The 21949-nt window shown below is 45.7% G+C and overlaps 1 protein-coding gene across 1 annotated transcript in view; it reads left to right on the top strand.

Moving 5' to 3' along the window:
- The first annotated feature begins 3744 nt into the window (after nt 1–3744).
- Nucleotides 3745–21949, top strand: part of COL15A1 (collagen type XV alpha 1 chain) — a 127072-nt gene continuing 108867 nt past the window's right edge. The window contains 2 exon segments of the mRNA XM_050762069.1: nt 3745–4205; nt 4295–4383. Of these exon segments, the coding sequence (XP_050618026.1) occupies nt 4195–4205; nt 4295–4383 (100 nt within the window). The 5' untranslated portion in view covers nt 3745–4194.

Below are 21949 nucleotides of genomic sequence, written 5' to 3'. Positions count from 1 at the left end.
AAGGCAGCTATCTCTTCAGTTTTTCTAGCAAATTCTATTCTAGTTAGCTAGTTAAATCTATTGCACTTTTTCTACACATTAAATCAGATGACACGGAAGCTCTAACTACCTCCTATAGACGTTCTTACCACAACTCCACAAGGGAGGCCTTATACCCATGTAGTGAATATACTGAGGTCTAAAATGACATGTACTATATTCTTGGTAACTTCTTCCAAAACCAAAGTTTTGGATGATTTCCACAGATTTTTGTGCCCCTTCCAACTGCTTAAGACAGTATGGAGAATGCTTTTGGATACTGAGTTATCAGGGACATTGGGTAGATTATGGGAAAATGGAACAGCCTATTAATTTAGTTGAGTCCTGCAAGAGTTGGGACATAAGATCCCCAGTCTTCATACATCCCAATCTCACAGATTACACTCAACGGTGGTAAACAATTTAGATCAGCTTGGGTATGACACAAAGCTTCCTCTTGGCTATTTCTACAACTTAACATTGAATGGAAGGAAATCACTTAAGCCCTAAAAACACGGTCTGGCAGGAGGTAAAATGTCTTGCTTGGCTTCCTGCCCCATCCCTCCCACACCCACAGCTGGGACCATTTGGCCCCCACTTCAGCTCCCAGGCCCAAGACCCTCCCTGTTCTTCATCTGTCTGAGTTCAGGGACAAGCTGCAAACTGAGAGCCCTTCTTGAATATGAACATATTCTGGCTCCCCAGGAGAAATAGGTGCAAAATCAACAACCTTAACATGAGTCTATTTCCAGTCATTTGTAGAGGAGAGGTGTGCTTTGGGGAACTTCATTTTTAGATTCCAGTGAACTGGGTATTATCAGTTACACAGAACCAACAAAATATGAAATGTGCACATAAGACTTCTCTGCAAGAGTAGTAAAGGAATCTGTTGCCTTATGCATATGTGTCTTGGACTAATAAATTGGATCACAATCAAGCCTTCACCCTTCAGGTTGTATATGTAACTGAGCAGGTCAGGTTTGTTTCATAATGGCACCTTCATTTTCATTTTTTTCAATGTACACACTTTATTTGTATATTAAACATGTAGAAATATGCTCTTCCCCATCTTTCTTTAAGCATGGTATTCTCCCTATATATCTTCTGTGTACCCATTTTTAATGGGAACATAAGCATTCAACCTATTCCATTTTTTCTTATATGCTAAGGCAGAGTGCAGCTGTAATAAGGGGCAACTGATTCTTAGCTTTGGTTTGGGGGACAATAGGCGGTGGTGGGAACTATGGCAAACTGGACAGTACTGCCTTAGCTGAAGGCAGCAGCCTCTATTCAGTGCCAATCAATTGTTGGCACAGAGAATGCAGGCCCTATGTCGCCAGGTTTTCCAAACTTTCAAAAAGAATCCAGAAGTCTCAATTTTAATGTGCAATTTTCTAATTATCAAATATTGCTAGCTAATTTAATCTAGAGGTTGACACCCAGGAGACTGGATAAAACATATCTATGGGCAAAGTTGAACGCTGGGCATGGTGGCTTATGCTTTTAATCCCAGCACTTTAGGAGGCTGAGGTGGGTGGATCAATTTGAGGTCAGGAGTTTGAGACCAGCCTGGCCAACATGGTGAAACCCTGTCTCTACTAAAAATACAAAAATTAGCTGAGCGTGGTGATGGACGCCTATAGTCCCAGCTACTCGGAAGGCTGGGGAGAACAATCACTTGAACCCAGGAGACAGAGGTTGCGGTGAGCTGCCATTGCGCCATTGCACTCCATCCTAGGTGACAAAGCGACACTCAGTCTCAAACAAAAACAAAAACAAAAACAAAAAACAAAACAAAATTGAGCCCATGGCTGCCAGTTCACAATCTCTGGTTTTAAAAGTGTCAAACAGAACCCTAGATCTATTATGTAGCCATAACTGATGTGGTTTTTCTAAGCAGTATAGAAATAAGTTCTAAGAAAGTCAATTATATTCCTAGTTAATGTGGTACTTTACAAACAATAGAGAACTATAGAATTATGAAAGCAAATTCCCTATGTTTACTGAATCATAATAAAATAAGGTTAGGCCCATTACAGAGTGGCTGCAAGTGGGAGAGAATTTACATTCACGGGGAATGTGAACAGATTAGGAAAGAGGCCTCAAGTGGACAATTTTGTTGGGATGCACTTCGCCTTATGTGTTAGCTCCACATGGGGCCAACCTGGTTCTCGAGCTGCTTTGGCTACTGGAGACTCAGTCCCTTAAGAGGTTCATCTAGGGTCCTTCTTCCGTCTTGCCAGTTGTTCCCCTCCACAGGCTGCAGTACCAGTGAGAAGAATATCCACAACCTCTAATAATAGAAGCCAAAATCCAATGGACAGAGAGCACTGTGGTTTACCAGTAGGTGGTCCCAACAAGGGGCTCACAGCCACCATTCAAATCAAGGTAGTTGTGTCCATTATACAGATGGAGAAATTTAAAAATCAGACCAAGGGCAAGATTTGCCCAACTTCACCCTGCAGCCAGGGCCAGCATTGGACTGGAACCCAGACTCCCGATCTCCAACCCTGCCATCCCTTCTCTGAGCCCTCACCACCCAGGCTGGCATGAACCCTTTCATGTCCGAGTGCTCTGTGTCTCCCTGTGATTTTGCTCTTGAGGGTAGAGAGTGAGTCTGATCCTCTTGCTTACCAGCAGGCAGCATGGCTGAGTGGTGAGGAGCATGGGTGTTGCATCTGCCATGCTTTAGCCTTGGAATGTTTTGAACCTCAGCTTTCTTGTCTATGAAATGGGGATCATGACAGTACCACCTTCCATGGCTGTTGTGGGTATTAAACGAGATAACACAGCTGAAGCATTTAGCACAGGGCTTGGGACATAATCCACACCAAGTAAGCATTAGTTGCTATCTCCATTCCCATGCCATCTTCTCTGCAAGGCTAACTCACTTGGCAAGAGGTGACCCGTCCTCTAGAGAGTGGAACTGAATGAAACACAGGAACTGACCACAAAGCCACGGCCCACGGTGGCTACTTGATGTGTCAGGAAGAGAGGTAGGTTCCTAGCGTTTCTCTGGCTTCAGAGCTGTCCAGGTCTCTGCTAACTTCAGCGGTGCCTCTTCTCACCCGAAGATCTCACGCTATGTGCCGGGTGTTAATAATAAAAAGCGACCATTGAGATCGCTTTTACCTAGTGCCCTGCGATAAGCTCTGAACAAATGGGTTAGTCTGCCCTGCACCTCCTCACTCCCACTGAGGGCTTTTGGAGGCTGAGCCTGGTTCATGACCCCCACATCTCATCACAGGGCCTGGTGTGATGCCTCATCCAAGACTGTGCTCCTTCATTCATCCAGCGTTTATTGGCGTCTCCTACTACCTGAGCTGTTTTAGGCAGGGAACAAAGCAAAGATAAGCTCTCCTGGAGCTCACATTCTGATGAAGGGGGCAGGCAAGGTATAGACAAGGAGGAAAGCCCTGGAATCCAGTACATTAAAAACTTTTATTAGGGCTATCTCTGATGCATTTAGTTGTATGTATCACTTATGGCCCCAGGCACGTCCATTCCTGGGCATTCAAGTCGGTCCATGTGTCAGGCGTGCAGGGTGGGTCACAGCAGCTAGGAACTCAGTGCAGCTTGGGACTTTGGGACATTCGCTCCACCTCTCTGAGCCTCAGTCTCCTTGTCCATCATATAAGGAAATCACTGATTCCAGCCTCCCTGGGCTGTGGAGAGGATTCCCTCGGCGGCTGTGAAAGAGTGCTTTCTCTGAGTGTCAGTCCCAACAGGACAGACTTAAGGCTGGAGGGAGCCGCATCCTGTTTGCCCCAACGAACGCGGGCGCGGGGCTTTCCTCGCAGGTTACATAAGGCAGTCACGGTTGGAGGCAACAGAGGGGAGCGCACGTCGCTCGAGGGGGAAAGGGGCGTGGGGAGGCGGCCAGGGAGGCCAGTATCCCCGGGGCGTGAGTGCGCCGCCGCTGCCCGAGGTGGGGCGCAGCGCGCGGGGGAGCGCAGGGCGCGGCGGAGTCGGGTTTCAGAGCGCGGGTGACTCAGGGCGCGGGCCGGGAGCCGGGATTCTGCCCGCCGCCGCCGCCGCCGCTGCCGAGCGCCGCCTTTGTTCCCTGCAGGAAGGGCGAGCGCGGCGGCCAGCGCTCAGCGCCCCTTCGTCCTCCGCTGAGCTCCAGCGCTGTACTCGACTCGCCGCGCGCCTTCCGGGGCTCCGCAGACCCGCGAGATGGCACCAAGGTAAGACCCGCTTCTCTGCTTCCTCGGGTCCCGGGCCCCTCCAATCCTCTTGCCCGCCTCACCTTTTCTCCCTCGGACACTTCTTGCAGGAGGAACAACGGGCAGTGCTGGTGTCTGCTGATGCTACTCTCGGTCTCCACGCCCCTCCCTGCAGTCACCCAGACCCGCGCTGCGACAGGTAAGCAACCCGGCCTGAGGGTGGCACCGGCTGCCCCCGCACCCGTGGGGGAAGCTGGTTTTGGCGGCGGACGCGGCTGCCATGCGCGCCTCATTCCTGGACATAAAAGGGAGTCCTCGCCACTCTGTGCGCACTGGCGGTCCCGCGGGCGCCTACCTCCTGGCAGTGCAGGGATTATAGCTGTGAATGGGATCGCTGGGCAACTTGGGCGGGTGGAGCGCTGTCTGAGCACCCGAGATGTCTGAGCTGGGCGCGGAGCCTCCAATCTTAGGCAGAGAGGGAGTTTGGAAACAGCGCCAGCGCCAACAGCCTCAGCGCACCCAGCGCCAGCGCTTAGGTTGTGCGCGCTGGTTGGCTTCTGGAAAGGGCAGGTCTGGTGCCTCTCCGCACACAGGTGGAAGCATGAACACTAGCAGGGACATCTGGGGCTTTTGCTGCGCAAGAAATAACGGAACTGAATTGCTCGGACGCTTAACCCAGCTCTGAGGTACTTAAGCGGTCACGCTATCATGGGCAGTGGCTCCACCGTTGATGGAAAGAGCTGTGGCCTGGGAGCCAGTGATCTGATCCCTTCCGTTCTCCGGACCTCAGTTTCTCCAGCAGAACTCAGGCGGTTGGCTGAATAGTAAGATCTAAGTTAAAGCAGACCTAAGTTAAAATGGGCCTCAGTTAAGGTCAGACTGTCTGGGTTTGAACTGTGGCTGGCTGGGTGATCTTGGGCAATGGATTTCATCGCTCTGTGCCTCAGTTTCCCCATCTGAAAAAGGCGACTAATTAGACCATTTTACCTTCCTAGAAATGCTGTGAAGATTAGATAAACTAGAAATAATGTGCTTTCCATGATTCCGGTACATACTAGGCACAAAATAAGTGGTAGAAATTACTGCTTGATTCTTGCGGTAACTATGTGTTGGAAAGCAATGCAGGTATTTTTATTTTTATTTTAGATTCAGGAGGTGGTCATGTGTGGTTTTTTACAAAGGTATGTTGCATGGTGCTGAGATTTGGGCTTCTATTAATCCCATCACAATGCAGGTATTTCTATAACACTGAGGTTGAGACAAGCTTAGAAAGTGGCCAGTCCAAATCCAGGACTTGAATCCAGGTCTGCAGGCTCTTGCCCTTGCTCAGCTCTTTCTCTGTGCAGTTTTGCAGAAGAACCATGATTTCTGTAGCATCTGACCCCTTCCCCTTTGAATTTGGAGGATTAGTACACAGCCTCAATTTAATAAGGGAGAGAAAGTCTAGGAAACAACCTGTAGTCTGCCCAAAGAAACGGGATTGAGAAGGTGGCCTTGGTTAACTCTTTGTTTGCCTGAAGAAGCCCAAGACAGCCCATTGTCTCCTGGGCAACAACACCCAAATCCGATGATAGCTTTTCCTGCCAGAGCGTCCAGCCTGGCATTTATTGCAGATCAAAGGGCAGCTGGGGTATAGTTTTAGCTTCTCAGCCCCATGGCTCATGTCAGAAAGTTGCAATTTTGCATATGATATAGGGCCATGCCAACTCAGTGGCAGAGGCCAGCTTTGGGTTCCATGGTCTTTTGTGAACTTTGCTGCAACTTCCAGTTTCCCAAAAGGAAGAGGGATCTGGGGATAGGAACTTTGGTGTTTTTTTCTCCTCCTGTGTGTGTCTCTAGGATCCCTCAGTGTCAGGGCTGTTGTTTCTCACAAAGGAAGTCCTATTCCCATTTATAACATAAAAAGAGAGGCCAGCAAACCTTCAGGAGCTGAGAAAGGGTCTAGGGAGAGCCATTTGCAGCTGATGGGTTTTCAGTGCCCCTTTGGGGATATGAAACTATTCCTAAAAATGTGAACTGTCCTCCTGCAAACTGAATTTTTAAGGCAACTTAATATTGCTGATACTTATAAAACACTTCCTGTGTCCAGGTGGAGGTGTGAACATGTTCATATTTCATTCATGCAGTCCTTATAACCACTCCAGGAGGTGGGGACTGGGAACAGTTATTATCTCTGTTTTTCAAATGAAGAAGCAGAGGTCCAAAGTCACAAGACTTCTAAGTGGCTGGGGTGGGATTTGAACCAGACAGTCTGACTACAGAGTCCTTGCTCTTAACCATCCTAGTGTGCAGTTAGAGGAGCTTCACGGATGAAGAAGGCTTTAGGGGCTTCATGGTCTCCAATGAGCCCTACAATCTGAATGTCACAATGGTAACATGAGTCCATTGCATCTGCATGGCATTGTGCAGTCTTCAAAGCACCATGTCACCTTCACCAAGTTCCTGGAATCACCACACAGCAGTGCTGAGAAGTAAATGAGGCCGTATCTTACAGAGAGGATGTGACTTCCTCAAGGCCACATGACTGTAACTGGGTAGATCCATAATAGCCCTCCCACATCTGTGAACTTCAGGGCTGGTGCTGTTCCTTCCATAGGGCCACTGCTCAACTGGGTATAAAAAACAATTGCCAAGACTTGATAGTACTACGAACCAGCAGTGTTCTAAGTGCTCTGCCGTGAATGAACTCACTCAATCATCACAACAACCCCATGTCTTGTCCCCTTTTACAGATGAGGAAACTAAAGCACAGTCATTTGCCCAAGGGCATATAGCCTTCAGTAATATAAGCACAATTTGAGCCCAGAGGGTCTGACTCGAGAATCTGTACTCTTAACCACTATGCTGTATGCTTAAGTAGCGTGGCTTCTGAAAGCATGTTTGTAAGTGGGCTGTTATGAGCAGAAACGCATGTTCCCAACGATTTGGCAGTTTCTTAAAATGTTAAATAAATGCTTACCCTACAATCCAGCACTTCCCACTCCTAAGTATCTACTTAAGGGAAAGGAAAGCATATGTCCACCCAAAAACTCATATGTATATTCATAGCAGCATTATTGATAATGGCCAAAACTGGAAATAAACTGATCCTTTAGCTGGTGAATAGAAAAACAAAATGAGGTGTATCCATTTACTGGAATACTACTCAGCAATAAAAAGGAATGAAGTATTGATCAATGCTACAACAACATGGATACAACTTAATACCATTAAGCTAAGTGAAAGAAGCCAGACATTAAAAAGCAATACATTGTAAGAGTCCCTATATATGAGATTTCTGTAAAGGTAAAACTACAGAGACAGAAAACAGAAGCAGAGAATGACTGCAAACGGGGATGAGGAAACTTTTGAGGGAATGTTCTAAAACCGGATTGTGCTGGTAGTTGTGCAACTCTATAAATTTACTAAAATCATCTAACTATACATTTAAAATGGGTGTATTTTATGGAAAGTAAGCTATGCCTCAATAAAGCTGCTTATTAAATAAAAGAATGCATTTTCCCAGAGCATCTAGGCACCAAATCTGGTGGGGCTTCACAGTGGGGTTCATAGCCAGCCTGGTACAGAGCTGGCACACAGCTCACAACTTAAAAGCTGCTGGCCTCTTAGGGCATTGATTCTCTCAGAAAATGGGTCCCGAGTTCCTCCTGCACCTCCAAGCCTCTGGATCGACTCTCCCTCCCATCCCTGAATGCCATTGTGGGCCCAGGACAGGGCTCCTTGGCTAGGGGTAGAACACAGGCATATGGTTTTTTGCAGATCATTGATCTGTTAAAAAGTGGGTCTTTGTAAACTTCCTGATAGCCCTCACGCCCTAAAACAGCACAAGTTCAGGTATTGGAAAACCTGGGTTCCAATCACTGACTTCCTCCATGAAGTTAGATGAGTTGCTTTTCCCACTCTGAACCTCATTTTTCCCATCTATGAAGTAGAGAGGCAAGATTCACTCATCTCTGTAGTCCTCATTTAAAATGTTGGGAAACAAAACAAAATAATATTTTTCTAGTTTGAGGTTTGATTATTTCACATAGTTCAGTTCAACAAACCCATTCTGTGCTGGTCCTCATGCTGGCTGGGTACAGAAAGGATTTGGGTACACAGCTGCCCCAAGGGGGTCATAGTTCACAGGAAGAAAGAAAGGGCCACAGACAACTGTAATGCCATTTTTCCTGAGCTCTTCTCATCTACTATTCAGAATGTCCCATGTGCAGCCAACCCCATCCTCCTACACCATCCTGTTTAAAGAGACACTTGTCAGTGGGTGTCACCCACATGGCCTCTTGTGCCTCCAGTGGTCAGGGTTGAGCTAGAAGACAGCACCAATCCTTCCTTTTCCTGGTAAAATTTCAGTGTCATTGGAATACCCAATATTTTAGAAGATAAGGGGGCTATTGTCTAGGTAGAGATGGTGGTGTCACAAGTAATTTGCTCTTGCTAATAAAGTGTTGATGGTTGCAAATTATTTACTTGTCTTTAAAATGTTTTATTGTGAAATACAACATCCATTCAGAAAAGTGCATGCTAAAGTTACAGTATAGTACAATGATTTATCACAGAGCAAATATTTATGTAATCCAGATGAAGATATAGGATAATCCACAGAAGCTCTCCTGAACCCCTTTGCTGTGGTTTTATTTTCCATTCTTCCTGTCTGAGGTAACCATTACCTTGACATTAATAGTCATCACTTTCTTGCTTTTTAAAAATAGTTTTACTATCTAAGTGTGTATCCCGAAATTCTGAAGTTCTGTTTTACTTGATTTTGAACGTTTTACAGGCAGAATCTATTCCTTGGTGTCTGATTCTTTCAATAAATAATAAGTTTTGAGGTTTATTCATGCTGCTGTATGTGGCTGTAGTTCATTGCCATTGCTGTGTAATATTCCATTGCATTAGCATAGCATATATTACTTATCCATTCTTCTCCAACATTTGGATTGTTTCCATTTGGGGCTAACGTAATAGTGTTGCTCTGAACATTCTTGTACATTTCTTTCGGTGCACATGTGCATGAATTTCTGTTGGTTCTATACTTAGAGGTGGAGTGCTGAATCAGAGTGTGCATATCCCCCAACAGAGTAGACAATGCCAGCATGTCTTCTAAATGGTTGTCCAGATCTACACAGCTACCAAGAAATGAGGACCTTCATTTCTTCACATCCTCACCAGCACTTGGTCTTGTCACTGAACTTAACTTCAACATTTCTAACGGGTGCATATTTGAATCTTACAGTAGCCTTAATTTCCATTTTCCTGATTATTAATTAAGTGAATGACCTTTTCATATGTTTATTGACCATTTAGATATCCAGACTTACTTTTTATTGAGGTGAAATTTACATTATATAACATTAACCATTTTAAAGTGTACAACTCAGTGTCATTTACTACCTTCACAATACTGTGCAATCAACGTCTCTATGAAGTTCCAAAACATTTTCATCACCCCAAAAGAAATCTCTATGCGCATTAATCAATCGCTCCCCATTCCCCTCTTTTCCCAGCTTCTGGCAGTCACTAAACTACTTTCTGCCTCTATGGACTTGCCTATTCTGGATATTTCATGAAAATGGAATCACACAGTATATGATCTATTGCATCTGACTCCTTCCACTTAGTATAAAGTTTTCATGGTTCACTCATGTTGTGTCATGTGTCAGTACTTCATGCCTTTTTATGACTAATATTCCATTGTGTGTATATATATATATATATACCACATTTTGTTTTTCTGTTCATTTGTTGATGGACATTTGGGCTATTTCTACCTTTTGGTTTTTGTGAATAGTGCTGCTCTGAACATTTGCATACAAGTATCCAGACGTTTGACAGCCTGTTTCTACTTCTTTATATCTAGGAGCAGAATTTCTGGTCACGTGATAATTCTGTGTTTCAAGTATGAGGAACCCCCAAACTATTTTCCACAGTGGCTGCACCATGTTTACATCCCCACCAGCAATGTATGAGGGCTTTAATTTTGCACATCGTCGCCAATGATTGTTTTCAGTTTTTAAAATTATAGCCATTTTAGTGGATATAAAATGGCATCTCCTTGTGGTTTTTATTTGCAATCTTTCTTTCTTTCTTTCTTTCTCTCTTTCGTTCTTTCGTTCGTTCTTTCTTTTTCTTCTTTTTCCTTCCTTCCTTCCTTCCTTCCTTCCTTCCTTCCTTCCTTCCTTCCTTCCTTCCTTCCTTCTCTCTCTCTCTCTCTCTCTCTTTCTTTCTTTCTTTCTTTCTTTCTTTCTTTCTTTCTTTCTTTCTTTCTTTCTTTTCTTTTTTTTTTTGATGGAGTCTCACTCTGTCATCCAGGCTGGAGTTGGTGGTGCATCTTGGCTGACTGCAACCTCCACCTCCCAGGTTCAAGCAATTCTCCTGTCTCAGCCTCCCAAGTAGCTGAGACTACAGGTGCGCCCGGCTTAGTTTTGTATTTTTAGTAGAGACGGGAGTTTCACCATATTGGCCAGGCTGGTCTCGAACTCCTGACCTCATGATCCGCCTGCCTCGGCCTCCCAAAGTGCTGGGATTACAGGCGTGAGCCACTGTGCCTGGCCTATTTGCAATTTTCTAATGACAAATTACCTTGAGCATCTTTTCAAGTGCTTCTTGGCCACTATCTTCTCTGGAGAAATCCTGATATTAATGGGAAGCATATGAATTAGAGCAGCGCAGAACTTCCCTTTAACCACACCACTCTTGCTCCCTGGCAGTCTGACATGCTTTTCTGAGTGAGAGAGATGTGGGTAGGAGTCACACCTGAAGTTTTGCCTCATTGGCCTCCAGTCTCCATCTCCCAAAAGACAATTGTCCAGAGCTGGCCACTTTGTCCAGAACGGGACTTTAGCCATTTGTCATTATTATAAATAGTGCTGCTGGGACATCTTCAGACAAATGGCCTTTTTCTTTTGGATTATTTCCTTTGGCAATATTTCCCCTCAATGAACTCACCCATCAAAGAACAGAACTGGTTGGATAGTTCTTACTATGTATTTAGATGGATTTTTCTTATTTAATCATGATGCTTCCTAGTTCAATTGCCCTCGCTGGGTTCTCATTGTACCTGGGTTGGAGTCATGCTCCTGGCCCCAGAGGACCCTGCCTTCCTCCACTAACACTAAGTCCCTATGGAGTTCAGCTCACATCAAATCACTGGCAGGCTTCTGAATGGGACATGCAACGTCCCACGTCTGTGCTTTTGCATAGGCTAGTGCCGTTTTAATTTTACTATTTTTTTTTGAGACAGGGTCTTCTCTGTTGCCTAGGCTGTAGTGCAGTGGTACAATCTTAGCTCATCGCAGCCTCAAAGTCCTGGGCTCAAGGGATCCTCCTTCCTCAGCCTCCTGAGTAGCTGGATTACATACCCTCATACCCAGCTAATTTAAAAATTTTTGTAGACATAGAGTTTTGCTGTGTTGCCCAGGCTGATCTAAAACTCCTGGCTTCAAGCAATTCACCCTTCTTGACCTCCCAAAGTGCTGGGATTACAGGGGTGAGCCACTCCACCTGGCTACCAGTACCATTTTAAAAATGCCTTTCCCCCACAGTACCTGGCGATCCCCAAATCATCCTTTTAAGATTCTGCTCTGGGAAGCTGTCTCTCCTCTCCCAGGCATCATGAGCATCTCTTGGTCTCAGGGCTCCTCAGACTGTACCGTGACCACACATTAGTTGCCTGCCTCCCCTGCTACATGGGAAGTTCTATGAGGCAGGGATGGGCCTGTCCAACTCTGAATCCTGGAACAGGGATCCCCGGCACAGGGACTGGCATGAAGTGGGTACTCAGCATACTTTTTCAAGGAATCAAAGAAGGAATGAAGGAGTTAGTCTAGCCTGTGGTCTAATGCATCAACTTACTATGTCCTCTGTGGTGCGTAAGTCATCCCAATTCTTCCATGGCTTTGTCAGCTGTAGGGTGACCTTGACTGAGTACTCAGGGAACATTATAGGGCTGTCGTTTTCTTCAATAGTGTAATAACTAGTTAGGCTGGAATTCACACTAATGTTACTTTGTTCTTTATCTTTCTTATTACATTAATTGGATAAAATTTATTTTCCAGCTTCTCTCTACTCATCTTATTCCTGACTTCTCAGTTTGTCAAAAGTTGTGCATTTATCTTTTTTCTTCTAGCTAAATATGTAAGTTGATTTTCCAGTTTTCTTTTAATATCTACAGCTTGATCACTTAAAAGGAACCATAGATTAGGATATAGTCTCTCTTTTTTTAGATAGGGTCTCACCATGTTGCCCAGGCTGGTCTTGAACTCCTGGGCTCAAGCAATTCTCCCAACTCAGCCTCCCAAAGTGTTGGGATTACAGGCATGAGCCACCACACCTGGCCAGATTACTGCATAATCTAAAGCCAGTTCTTTTCCAAAGTGGTCCCCAGGTTTCCCCAAAGTACTAATTAAAGTGTGAGCTATTGTACCATCATTGTACTGCCCATCATTGTTGTGTGATATCTTATTACACAATATTTTTTCTTTTAATGATATACTTTTTTTTCTGGTATCTCTGTACCACTGGTCACTTTCTTGTGTTAATGTGTGTATGTCATTTTAAATCCATACAATTTTGATGATTGTTACTTTGTGGTATGTTTTACAGTCTGGTAAGATAAGTTACCCGTGCCTGCCTCCTTCATTGAGCCATCAATTCTTTAATATAGGTTGGCTTATTCCATAATTTCTGCATAATATAATCAGATACTGGGAGTATAGCAGTGGTAGTGGTAGGTGAGGGTTGTAAAAAGGAGGCAATCTTACAATAAGACTCAGTTTAAGGCATTAATGTCTGGTGTGGAGAATGGATAAGCAAATAAGACCTCAAAGTCAGAGCATCTGATTGTGAGTTATGACCTATTGCTGTCAACACAGAGCCCAGGGGAGCTGAGGTGGTATCAGAGGCGTTGGAAGGAGCCAGGTTTGCTGACTGATTACCTTCTTCTGCTCTATCCAAACTACAGAGAGGAAAAGTCTAGGGTTAGAGCAGATCCTGGGAGAAGGTCCAGCCCTCCTCCTGGTCAACATCTAATGGGAGAGACAGGTGGCCCGGGTCACGAAATGAGTGCAGCCCACTCTTTATCTCCATTATAACCAAACTCAACCCAACCTAACCCTATCCAACCCAACTCAACCTAATCCAATTCAACCCATCTAATCCAATACAACTAAATCAAACTCAACCCAATCCAACCCAACCCAACCTAATCCAATCCAACCCAATCCAACCCAACCCAACCAAATCCAATCCAATCCAGTTCATATTTGTTGCATGCCATGGATGATTTCAAGGACTGAACAGGACAAAAAACTGCTCTGAGGGCTCTGGTATCTCTCTCAAGTGACCAGGACCCTTGACCTTAGATGCCAGGACCCCCTTTCTGGGTTTGGAGAGCTCGGCTGGAGTCTGGCTTACAGGCAACAGCCTGGCTTTAGGCCTCTCTAGGATTTACTCCTCCCATCACTGAGGGACTCAAATGGGGTCCAACTTAAAACCCCCCTCCCATCTAGGCAGTCTTTTGTGACTAGCTTCCTCCCAAAGGGAATTTCTGTTGAAGTCTTCAAAACGGTCTGTCTGTTCTGTATTATGGCTACTCTTACAGATGTCTGTCTTCCTCCTATTATTTCTGGCTTCCTGCTGTCCCAGGCACTCTCTGGAGTGGGTGGCAGGATGGCTGAAGAGCCGCGTTAGACTCAGTGCCCATCCTGGAGGGACTCATAGTCCAGTAATAGAGACAGTGTACAGAAGCTGGCTTGCATGTTAAGGAGCTTGTCCTGAGTTTCCTAACACAGTGCAAGCAAGCATCTGCACTACCAAAGTAGGGATGTCCATTTCCACCAGGAGATGGGAGAGGCAGAGGGATGTGAGAAGTGTTTGTAAGAGGTTCATTTCTTCAATAACATTAAAAAAATTGGTAATAAAAATAATACATAGTTATTATCAAAACTAGGGCCAAAAAGAGGGGTTTAAAAAGATCACATATTATTTGTGACTCAAAGATAAACCCTGCTAGCATTTGATGAACTATGTTTCAAGTTTATTTTCCACCCCTAAGTATGCACATAGATCATAATATGAACAGAACATTCCGTACATTGCATTTAGTTGATGGCTTTTTTCCCCCTTAACAATCATCTAGACACCTTCTCTGGAACATTAAATATTCTTCTCTAATATTTTTTGTGTTTGTAATAGTATTTCATTGTTTGGTTGTCCTGTAAACTTTTAGGCTGTTTCTCATTGCTCACTATTATGAACACTATTGTGACGATCATGGTCTCATAGCTTCGTATTTGACTACTTCTGCAATTATTTCCTAGCACAACACAATTTCCTAAAACAAATAGTTGGGTCTAGTGCATGCCCATTTTTAAGGCTTTTGTTGCATTGTTCAGAAAGGCAATAATAATTTATACTTCCTGCAACATCATATGAGAACGCCAAGTCCCCCCTGCCTTGTCTACTACTGCTGTTTCTAACCCAAAAGGAGCAAATGGCAACAGGTAAAGGAACAGTGCCAGCATCCTTCTCCAAATGGTGGCCTTACTCGAAAGAGCTTAGGGCCCCTCCCACACTCCCTCTCCACCCTTCTCCTTCATTCATCCATTTTGCACGTGTCTATGGAAGAGCTAGAAGAGGGTTTTTCAGGAAATTAGAATGTGAGAGCTCATGTCATAAGGACCTTGGTGGTCATCAGCCCTCCAGTACCTTGGAATCATTTTGAGGATTCCAAGGGGACCTGGTGCCCAGTCCTCCAGCTCTTCAGGGATTCTTCATACATCTGAGGTGAGATCCAGACACCAGCAGGTTTGAAAATCTCCTGGTTGGAGTCTAAGGTGCAGCCAGGGCTGAGAACAACCAATGCAGTCCAACTGCTTCCTTTCAAAGGTGGTGATGCTGAGTCTAGAGAGGGACTTCTTGTCTTCCATATCTGTAAATTAGGGCAATTCCTACTCTAAGGATTAGTGAGCATCAGGCCTGTCACTGGTGATCAGTTCCATGCCTCCTTACTTCACTGCTCCCACATCACTGTGGGTTCCTTGAGGGCAGGAAGCCGTTTTTATTTATCCATGTTTCCCCAGCATCTGACATGGCACTAAATGGACACAATGAGCATTTGAATAAGTTAATGAATGAATCATTCAAAGCCTGGGACTGTGGAGATCTTAGTGAAAACCCAGCATTATGAACCCTTGACCAGCAAAGTCTATGTGCGCCTCCAGCCACACTGAAAGACCACCCTGCAGCCATCCACTGCAGGATGATGGTGCTGGAGCAGGGTGAGAGTAGGCATTGCCTATAGTATATATGTCAAGAATAGAATGTTTCATGAAAGAAAAGTTAAACTGTGCTTTTTTCGGCATAGGAAAGTTACAACCATTTTATCCCACAGAAAATGAGTAGAGATCCTAACTGATGACAAGCTGAACCCAAGTTCTTGCAAGTTCAACAGCATTACACACAGAACTTCTGAAATAGGCCCAGCCAGCTGTTTCTCCCCTCCAACTACCATCTTAGTGGCTGGCTAGTTCTAACTTGATTGTCTAGCTCAGAGAGGGAAAGTGAGTAGCTCATGGTCACAGTTCAAGTTGGCAGGAGAGCCAGGTCTAGAACCAGGTATCCTGACTCCCAGGCCAGTGCTCTGGTGCTTCACATGAACCTAAGAAAATACCAAGAGTATGGCTGGGGCACAGTGGCTCATGCCTGTAATCCCAGGACTTTGGGAGGCCAAGGCAGATGGATCACCCTGAGGTCAGGAGTTTGAGACCAGCCTGGCCAACGTGACAAAATCCCGCCTCTACTAAAAGTACAAAAATTAGCCGGGTGTGGTGGTACACGCCTGTGGTCCCAGCTACTTGGGAGGCTGAGGCAGGAGAATCTCGTGAGCCCAGGAGGCAGAGGTGGCAGTGAGCCAAAATCACACCACTACATTTCAGCCTGGGTGAGAGAACAAGGCTCCATCTCAAAAACAAAAACAAACAAAGAAACAAAAAACAACAACAACCAAAAAACAGTATGATCTGTGCTAATAATTATATAGTGCTTTTCATGTGCCAGGTGCTGTTTTAAGTTTTAATATATAGGATATATATATTTGTTATATATACACGCACATATATCCACGTACATATATATGTGTGTGTTTCATATAATATAAATTTTATATATACATTTATATATACACATATGTATGTGTATCTGTGTGTGTATTTAATATATGAAATTCTCACCACAGCCTTGCGAAATGAAGAAATTTAATTACAACTTGACATCAGCACACAGGTCTGTCTCCCAGCCTCCATCCTCTCCACCCTAGAACCCATCCTCCACGCTGCAGCCATAGTAATCTTCCAGCTTCTTGCTACTCAATCTTCTTGCTTCTAGCTTCTTGCTACTTGTGGTCCACGGACCAGCAGCATCAGCATGACCTGGGAACTTGGCAGAAATGCAGAATCTCTGGCTTCACCCCCAGAACTCATAAATCAGAATCATACCATCTAGGGGACAGAGGATCACATTTTAACAAGATTCCCAGTGATTCACGTGCACTTTTAATATTTGAGCAATACTCTAAACCAGCTCTCATTGTGTTGCTCCCTATTTAGAACGCTGTGTCATCTTCCCACGATTACCGCCTGTGGTAGGCAGGGTCATGGCCTTCTGAAGAACCCACACCCTAACCCCCAGGATGTGTGACTCTATCAGGTTCTATGGCAAAGGGGAGTTAGGCTGCAGATGGAATTAAGGTTGATAATCAGCTGACCTGAAATGAGGGAGATTGTCCCAGATTACCTGGTTGGGCCCAATGTAATCACAAGGGTCCTCAAAAGTGGAAAAGGGAGGCAGAGGAAATCAGAGTGGTGTGATGTGAGAGGACTTGAGCATCCTTCTTTGCTGGCTTTGAAAACAGAGGAAGGGGCCACAAGCCAAGGAATGCAGACAGCCTCTGGAAGCTGCAAAAAGCAAGGAAACTGATTTTCCCTTAAAGCTTCCAGAAAGAAGCATGGTCTGCTGATACCTTAATTTTTTATCTCAGTAAGACCTGTGTTGGACTTCTCATCTCCAGAACTGTAAGATAAAAAAAACTTGTGTTGATGTAAGCCACTAAGTTTGTGGTAGTTTGTTATAGCAGCATTGGAAAATAAATACGGCCTTCTACCCCTTGGTGTGGCATTTGAGGCCCTCTGAAGTTCCACCAAGTGCTGTCTTGGCCTCATCTCCCAGAATACCCCTTCCCACACCCTGATCTCAAACCAACAGAGCCTCCAGAGTAGCTAGAATATGGGAAGGGACACTCTGGTTATTTCTCTCTCCCTCTCTCTCTGTCTCTCTCTTTCTCTCTCTGTGTGTGTGTGTGTGTGTGTGTGTGTGTGTGACAGGTTCTCACTCTGTTGCCCAGGCTGGGGTGCAGTGGCACAATCACAGCTCACTGCAGCTTTGACCTCCCTGGGCTTAAGTGGTCCTCCAGCTCAGCCTCTCGAGTAGCGGGGACTGCAGGTGTGCACCACCATACCTGGATAATTTTTCAACCTTCCCTTTTTTTTTTTTTTAAGAGATGGGGTCTCACTATGTTGCCCAGGCTGGTCTCAAACTCCTGGCTCAAGTGATCCACCTGCCTTGACCTCCCAAAGTGCTGGGATTACAGGCACCATCACACCTGGCTGGGGTTATTCTCTGTACCACCAGCACCTAGCCCTGTGCCTGGCCCGTGGCCAGTACTCAGGCAATGCCCTTTGAAGGAATAACCCAGTGGAACCCTATTATGTTCAGGTCACCACCAGCCACGGAGGAGCCCATGACATGCCTGAGGCAACTATGGCAACGGCGCAGGACACAGTGGAGACTCCCAGAGCCTCAGGATTAACAATCCTTTGCTCTTCTTCTGCTGTGGGCAAATCACTGTACCTCTCTGGGCCTCCTTTTCCCCATCTGAGAAATGAAGGGGTTGGAAAGGCAATTCTAAAAGCATCGTTAGCATGAACATTCTAGGATATCTGAGTTCAGTTTGGCCGCATTTTGTGGCAGTTGGGGACAGTGATTCGGCTCAGCTCTGCTCAGCCCTGTTCATCCCACTGCTGAGCACATCCTTCACTGTCATCCCATTCACAAAGTGGGATACAAAACTGCACAGCAACTGAATGTATTTGGTACAAAACAGAGACTACAGCTGCGCATTCCCCCTGTCTAGTTAAAATGCCAAATTACTCACTCTCCCACAGAAAGAAAAAAGGAGCGGGGGGGAAGAAACCATTTCTCACTGCAGAGTTTTTCCATGTGACATATTTTCTAATTTTATTTCAGGTCTAACTGTCTACAGTAGATGGTTCCATATCCCCTCCCCTTTTAGGATATGAGCTTTCATTAAGGAATGAAATGGCTTTATTTGTTTAATATTTGCAAGTGTGGGTTGATATCAAATTGCAACTGAATGTCTTCATTTTCTCTGCTGGGGGAAGTTCTCTAAGATGCCCCGCACTGGTTTAGTGGCTTGGATTCCTTGGTTCTAGGCCCGGTCACAGGAGCTTGGCCAAGTCCCTTCCATTCTCTGGACTCAGATACTCAATCCACAAAGTGAGGAAAAGGCTGGCTCATCACGGAGATAGGGTGGCTGGATTGGAAGCCGTGGCTGATGCGCCCCGTTTCTAAGAGTGGTTCCATTTGAGACTGTGTTGGAATAGTATGCATCTCAGTTTATGTCTGTGCGCAGCTCCTGTCATCTCTGCACTGTTGCTTTAGTTCATGGAATGGCTGAGAAATTTTTCATACCTGGAAAGAGTACTGTAGCTTTGTTTTAAAGAAATTAATTCTGGCCGGGCACAGTGGCTCACACCTGTAATCCCAGCACTTCGGGAAGCTGAGGTGGGAGGATCTCTTGAAGCCAGGAGTTTGAGACCAGCCTAGGCAACATAGTGAGTCTCTGTCTCTACAAAATAATAATAATAATAACATTAATAAAAATAAAACGATCTGGGTGTGGTGGCATGCACCTGCAGTCCCAGCTATTCAGGAGGCTGAGGCAGGAGGATAAATCAGTTGAGCCCAGGAGTCCAAGGCTGCAGTGAGCTGGGATTGTGCCAGCGCACTTCAGCCTGGGCAACAGAGCGAGACCTTGCCAAAAAAAAAAAATTAATTCTGCCCCTGCAATGTCTGGTTGCATGCAACCTCTCCTTCTATCTTCTTGCCCTACCTGGCTTCAGGCCTGTGTTACTTCTTTCTGATGGGTTGCTACAGCAGCTCCCTGGCCAGCAGGATCTCCCATCTCTCTGTCCTCTAGCACAGCTTCTCACTGTGAGTCAGAGTAATTTGTCTAAAACACAGGTCCCATCACTGTCACATCCCCTCTCAAAACCCTTCCATGCTTTCCGTGACGCACAATACATTCCATACTCCTTGGGTTGCAGTTCAAGGCCTCTTCTCCTCTCACGTCCTTCCCCATGCCGTGGCTCTACCACCCTGAACTGCTTGCTGGTCTCTGAATTGACCATCCATGTTCCCTTCTCCAAGCCTTTGCTTGGGCTGTTCCTCAGCCTACCCTATGGAAATCCTCCTTTGCATTTTCACCTTGATAGACTTGCTGCTCAAACTGTGGTCCCTGGACCAGCCACATGGGCATCATCCGGGAGCTCATTAGAAACAGAGTCCCACGGCCGGGCACGGTGGCTCACACTTGTAATCCCAGCACTTTGGGAGGCCAAGGCAGGGTGATTGCTTGAGGCCAGGAGTTTGAGATCAGCCTGGGCACCATAGTGAGACCCCATCTCTATAAAAAATGAAAAAATTAGCCTGATGTGGTGACATGTGCCTGTAGTCCCAGCTACTTGGAAGCCTGAGGTGGGAGGATCGCTTGAGCCCAGGAGGTTGAGGCTGCAGTGAGCTGAGGTCACACCTCTGAACCCCAGCCTGGGTGACAAAGGGATACTCTGTCTCAAAAAGAAAAAAGAAAAAAAAGAAAAGAAATTCAGGATCCCAAATCCTGCCTCAGACCCACAGCACCAGATCTAGACCCACAACATCAGATCTGTACTTTAACCAGACCCCCAGGTGATGTGTGTGGCGCTCAAGTGTAAGCTGCAGTGCTGTGTAGTTTGGTGGGCAAATGCTGGAGCTGGGCAGTCAGACAGCTGGCCTGGTTCCAGGCTCTGCATGTATCAGTTGGTGACCTTGGACAATGTACTAATCCTTTTGAAACCTCAGTTTCCTCATCTGTAGAGCAAGGAAACTATAAATGAAATAATGTCCCAAGCTCTTAGCATAGTGCCTGGCACATGGAAAAGCCAGTGACCAGCAACAAGGTTCCATTGCAGTGCTAGCTGATGTTGTGCCTAAGCTGTCCTGCATCCTCTCTCAGCATTGCTTGTGTCGGCTTTATTCCATCAGGGGTGAGAACTTATTTGCAAGTCCATCTCGCTGAGGATGGGGAGGGCCAGGAGCATGTCATTCATGTTTGGAGTTTAGAATCATTGACCATCCAGTGGAGGGAGATAAACAATCGTAATCCGATGTGGGGAAAGTGAAACATAGCTAAACAAGGACTTTGCAAAGTGAGTGGGATCGAATTCATTCCAGAGTTTCTGCCCTTGGTAGAAATGGTCATTCTGCCTGTTGTAACCTGGGAGCTTTCTCATTCATCCATTTGTTCACCCCACTTTTAGGTAATATGTATTGACTGTCTTCTGAGTACAAGCAATGTATGATATCCTGGGCAGAAAATGAAAAGCAAGATAGGCTTGCTGCTTGCCCTCTAGGATCCTATAGTCTAGTGGGGGACATTGATGCTAAATAAAGGATTGTACAAAAAGACTCTTTATGTTTATAAATGGTAGAAAATGTTAGAAAGCACAATGAGAGCTATGAAAACACATGCCGGGACACTCTCTTCTGTACCAGGATGTCAGGAGAGTCTCCCCAAGGAATGAGATTTAAGATGGGATCTGAGGGGTGAACAGATTTAGCCAGGAAAGGAGGTAGGGCTGATGGGCAGCAAGATGCGTGGAATGTTCCAGATACAGAGGAACACAATGAAGAGAGGATGGAAGAGACAGCCTGAGTGTGACTTGAACACGTAACACGTTGAGGGAGGAAGGCAGGGTGAAGTCTCTGGGATGAAAGCAGGACCTTCGCCCAGGAGCTGCTTTTCCTAGCCTGGCCCTGGGGGAGCATCTTGGCTTCCTACCGTCCCTCAGTCCTGCAGAACTACCGCCCAGGGCCACCCGGGGTAAGGGCCTTTGTCTAGGTAGAGTGCAGTCAAGTCCTGGATTCTACTACCTGCCTTGCTCCTGCCTCTGCTTATCAGACAGTGAATTGCTTCAGGGTGGGGGCAAAGGGTCTCTACCTTTATATAGCATAAGAGAACAGAATCTAAGAGACTTGCAGTAAAATGCCAGGAAAGCAGAGTCAGAAGAGAGCCCTGAGCCAGCACAAGGAGCCCCTGGTCCACTTTGGCCTCTCAGGGCCTCCCAGGCCATGGCAGCTGTCTGGCAAAGAGGTGGTGGAGGTAAGTGAGAAAGGTTTCTAACAATTGCGGTCTGTGGTTAGACTCCAGTCAGTCCTGGCTTTGCAAAGCTTCCTCCCATCTATACGACGAAGAGGTCAGACCAGCGCTAAAGTCATCCAGGTCTGACACGATGTCTTTTTATTTTTCATCTCTCTCTGGATCTCTGTATTGAGAACGTGCACCTGTGAACATAGGAATAATTCTCTTGCCAGGGAACAGAAATGCAGTTTGGGGAGGAATAACTCGGGTGGGAGGTTTTTAGATGCTTTCACTC

The sequence above is a fragment of the Macaca thibetana genome, chromosome 15, assembly GCF_024542745.1.
Source record: "Macaca thibetana thibetana isolate TM-01 chromosome 15, ASM2454274v1, whole genome shotgun sequence".
Taxonomy (NCBI): Eukaryota; Metazoa; Chordata; class Mammalia; order Primates; family Cercopithecidae; genus Macaca; species Macaca thibetana.
This window is presented reverse-complemented; position numbering and strand designations above follow the sequence as displayed.